This window comes from Bison bison, unplaced genomic scaffold (assembly GCF_000754665.1).
Source record: "Bison bison bison isolate TAMUID 2011002044 unplaced genomic scaffold, Bison_UMD1.0 scf7180017864280, whole genome shotgun sequence".
Taxonomy (NCBI): Eukaryota; Metazoa; Chordata; class Mammalia; order Artiodactyla; family Bovidae; genus Bison; species Bison bison.
This window is the reverse complement of record NW_011494852.1, coordinates 6381056-6385869: the sequence shown is the minus strand read 5'-3', so window position 1 is coordinate 6385869 and position 4814 is coordinate 6381056. Positions and strand designations below refer to the sequence as shown.

Here is a 4814-nt window from a genome sequence, read left to right as displayed (position 1 = left end):
CTCACGAAGAGCTCCATCTTCTCCGACTCGCCGCCCTCGTTCACCACGTCGAAGATGAACTGACGCTTCGACTCCTTCACCTGCAGCGCGGGGCGGAGGGGACATGATGGGGGCGCCGTCGGCGGGCACTTGGGACCACAGCGAAGGCGGCCGGGCGCTCGCCGCTGTTCTAAGCATCATCGTGGTTTTTATTTCTCGAGGAGTGCACCTGTATTGCGCTCGCTGTAGGTGCACTTGTATGAATTTCAACTGGGCCAGGGCCAGTATCCTGGCATTTTGCGTATCGTAATCACAATTAATCCTTACAAACCATCCCAGAAGTATGGGCTGTTATCCCCATTTTACAGACGAAGAAGTGGAGGCCCAGAAAGTCACGTGTTCAGGGTGACGCAGCCGAAAGGTGACAGGCGTGGAATTTGAATTCCCAACAAGCTGGCTCCAGAATCGATGTTTTTGGCTTCTTTGAGAAAGGGGGCATGGTGGTTGAGGGCAAAGGTTCTGCAGCCAGCCTGTCTGGGTTCCAATCCCAATTCTACCACTGTTAGATGGAACTCTCTGGGCCTCAGTTTCCCCTTATGAGTTAATAGATGCTGAGTGCTTAGAACAGGGCCTGGCGCCTACGAAATGCCCTACGTGCCTGCTATCTCGGTACTGCTGTTTGAGCACTGGAGGGCCATGCAGACAGACATGGACTCCTGGGACCACCAGAAGGTGCGAATGGCAAGGAGTGAGCAGGAGGAAGTGAGTGTTTGGAGGAATAACGCTAACAAAGAGTGTGCCCGTGGAGTGCATTTGAGGGGCAGAGGTGGGGGGCTGGAGCTCCCACAGCAGGTATCAGAGTGTGAAGGACCAGTGACGAGCCACAGTTTCCTGCAGATGAAGGGATGTGCGGCCATCCTGGGTGCAAGGATGATGCAATGGCTTTTAAGCCAGATTGGAGAGCAGGATGAATGTACAGTGATGCCTCAAGGGATACAGATGAGTGAGCAATATCTTGGGGGTTCTGGTGGAGTATGTGATGGGGGCCAATGTGCAAAAGCCTTGTGAGAGGGCACAGGGGCTTAGGGAGGTATCGGGTGTGAGGGGGCCAAGGTGGCATGGGAGAACGTGGGGGAGAAGGTGACCATGCCAGGCTCAGTGCGCCTGTGGACATGGGAATATGGGGGAGGCATGTGTGGACCTGGGCACAACCGAGGATGGAGGCTGTAGATGTGGGCTGTTGCTGTTTAGTCGCTAAGTCGTGTCCAACTCTTTTGCGACCCCATGGACTGTAGCCCACCAGGATCCTCTGTCCATGAGATTTCCCAGGCAAGCATACTGGTGTGGGTTGCCATTTCCTTCTCCAGGGGATCTTCCTGACCTAGGGATTGAACCTGTGTCTCCTGCATTGGCAGATTCTTTACCCCTGTGCCACCTGGGAAGTCCTGTAAATGTGGGAGGGGCCTACAGTTCATACAGGCTGTGTGTATTCACCACGATGCTCACGCCTCATGCAGGGGGACCCAGGAATAAGGGTAAGAGGGCCTGGAACATGAGGGCATGGTTCAGGGTGGGGTACAGGCCTGGGAGTGCATGAGCCAGGTCTCACGGAGGAGAGTTGAGGGGCCCAGGGCTGCGGAGTTGATGGGAGTGCAAGCCTCATGTACTGTGTGATGTGGGAAGGGTGTGCAAGAGCAAGTAGGAGGAGTGTGTGGGTTCCTGGGGGGTGGGCATCTGGGAATCCAAAGGGAAGTAGGAGGAGTTCCCTGATGACCCTGGGGTTAGGATTCTGTGCTTTCACTGCGGAGGCCTGGGTTCCGTCCCTGATCAGGGAACCATCCTGCATGCTGCATAGCATGGCCAAAATACAACAAAAAAAAAGGAAGTCTGAGTGCAAGGGGCACACAGTCTTGGTGTGCATTGTGATTGTGAGCAGGAGGGCCGCTTGGACAACAGGGCCCGAACCTGCATGAAGGGCACATGGGCATGTGAGAGAATGGGGGAGGGGAACCACATGCTGGCTGTGTGTGTGAGGTGGACTGGGGGCATGCCAGGGCCATGTGAGTGTACTCTTGGAGCAAGAGAGATGTAAGGGACAAGTACTGTGGGCTGGGCATATTAGGAGCACATCAGGTCAAGGGGTAGGCTTGGCCACCAAGGACCGGGCGAGGGGGGCTCTTGTGAACATGTTGGAGAGGGCGGTCCAAGGGCTTATGGGTGAGCATGGGTGTGCCAGGGCATGTGTGGGTGAATAAGTGAGGGGCAGGCAACCATGTGGCATGCCAAGGCTTCAGAAAGGCACACTGGCATCCTCAGAATGAGTGTGCAAGACAGGTGCACCCACAGGTGGGCCCACAACAAGTGAGATGGGAATTGTGTGTTAGGAATTCAGAGGGCATTTGGGGGCACATGTGGTGACTGGTGTGGAGAAGGAAATGGCAGCCCACGGAGAATCCCATGGGCAGAGGAGCCTGGTGGGCTACATTGCATAGGGTTGCAAAGAGTCAGATATGACTGAAGCGACTTAGCATGCACGCACGTGGTGACTGGTGAGGGATGGGCCAGCATTAGGGCATCTCGGAGCCCTCAGGGTGAATGTGCAGAAGAGTGGGCACGGGCAGGCCAATGTCGAGAGAGAGCATATCAGAAGCTGCTGGTAAGGTGAGCAAGGTGGGTGTAACCACATGGGTTCAAGTACACCGTGTGGGTACAGTTGCATCCGGACTACTAAGAGCTCCCAGGGTGAGTGTGCAAGAGGCAGGCGTGGTGTGAGCAGCCACACTGAGGGCATGCCAATGCTGCTGGTGTTGCATCAGGGTATGTATGCTGTGTGCTCAGTCGCTTCAGTTGTGTCCAGCTCTTTGTGACCTCATGGACTGTAGCCCCCCACAGGCTTCTCTGCCCATGCAGATTCTTCAGGCAAGAACACTGGAGTGGATTGCCATGCCCTCCTCTAGGGGATCTTCCCAACCCAGGCATCGAACCCTCGTCTGCTGCATTGCAGGCAGATTCTTTACTACTGAGCTACAGGGGAAGCCCCATATCAGGGTATGTCTATGTCTGCACAAGGTGGGCATGGGAGAGCCAGAGGTCTGCAAGGTCTGCAAGGGCACAGCAGTACCCATACAACGTGTGCAAGAGGGTGGGCATGGGCTTACACGAATGGAGCAGGGGCCCAATGGGGTCTGCAAAGGACATGTGCAAAGCGTGCACTGCCCCATGTGGGGTCCAAGCATGAGAGGGGCATGCCCCGGAAGCCCCGGGAGGCGAGCATGCATATGCATGGGTCTGCTGACCTGGGGCATCTCCCACTGAGCGCGGTTGGTCTCCGAGATCTCGAAGTAGATACGTTCGATGCGGCGGGAGGCCCCCATGATCTCGATGCGGCCCAGGTAGGGCCGGAAGTACTCGAGGATGCTCTCCGCGAGCTCGAGGAAGTTGCGCAGGCGCGGGTCGTGCGGCACGTGCTCTGACAGGTTGGTCAGCAGCACCGCCACGTTAAAGCCGATGTCGCGGGCTGGCTCCTGGAAGCGGTTGGCGAACTCCTCACAGTTGATCATCTCGTTCTCATCCGCTTCGGAGCACGAAAGCAGGAACTGGATTTCCGGACCGGTGAACTGCTTCTGACTGTCCATGGCCTGGCAGGGGGGCGGGGGGTGGGGGGGAGGGGGGAGCGGGTGCGGTGGAGAAGGAGGAGAGGTCAGAAGGGTGGCCTGGGGAGCCCCGATGCTCTTCCTGAAACCACTATGGACTTTTCATAAAGACAGAAAAGTCCAGGATCATATAATCACCACCCAAGGCTGACACCCAGAGGTTGACATGGGTGAGACTGTACCAGTTATTAAAATACTGAATGCTAGGACTCCCCTGGTGGTCCACTGGTTAAGAAACCGTCTTCCAATGCAAGGGGACTGTGGTTCCATCCCTGGTGGGAGAACTAAGATCCCATATGCCATGGGGAAACTGAGTCTATGCACCACAACAAAGACCCAACACAGCTGATAAATAAATATTTTAAAAATTACTTAATTCATTGTCAAATAAATTGCACAAGGCCCCTTGAAAATTAATTTCCATAAATGCCAGTTTCAAATTTTTTTTTTTTTGAGATCGCCAAAATCTCAGTAGTTGAACTAAATGTGAAAGAAGTCGGTAGTTTAAAATTATATTCTATTCTGTGTATTGTATTTATCTTTAAGGCATTTATCGCCACAGTTTTATTGAGTTTGAGTAAAAGAAGGGATTGAAGATGAAGTGTAGAACGTGGGGAAGAAAAGAGAAAGCCTAATCCATACATAGAAACTGAGAAGATTTGATCTGTAGCCATAACCAGCACTGATTTATGAACAGTCCTGTTTTTTGTTAACCATTAATGTCAGAACTCAAGGCTGTATAACCTCTCAGTCATCTGTGTTCCCTCCCCGAATTCTACTTGTACATACAATTAAATGTTATCTACTGAAAAAAAATAAAAATAAAAAAAATAAAATGAGCTAATAGAATTTGTTATAATAAAAAAAAAAATTTACTGAATGCTGCATTTCCACAAAGCTGAGCCACACATCCACTGTCAGACTGAGTCCATTTTTCATTGGTGGTAAGCAACAGACTGGTTCAAGGAAAAGGAGTTCGTCAAGGCTGTATATTGTCACCCTGCTTACTTAACTTATATGCAGAGTACATCATGAGAAACGCTGGACTGGAAGAAACACAAGCTGGAATCAAGATTGCCGGGAGAAATATCAATAACCTCAGATATGCAGATGACACCACCATTATGGCAGAAAGTGAAGAGGAACTAAAAAGCCTCTTGATGAAGGTGAAAGTGGAGAGTG

The 4814-nt window shown here is 52.4% G+C and overlaps 1 protein-coding gene across 1 annotated transcript in view; it reads right to left on the bottom strand.

Annotated features, from left to right (window-relative positions):
- Positions 1–4814, bottom strand: part of RYR1 (ryanodine receptor 1 (skeletal)) — a 130714-nt gene that overhangs the window by 13720 nt on the left and 112180 nt on the right. Inside the window, 2 exon segments of the mRNA XM_010849313.1 lie at positions 6–80; positions 3276–3617. Of these exon segments, the coding sequence (XP_010847615.1) occupies positions 6–80; positions 3276–3617 (417 nt within the window).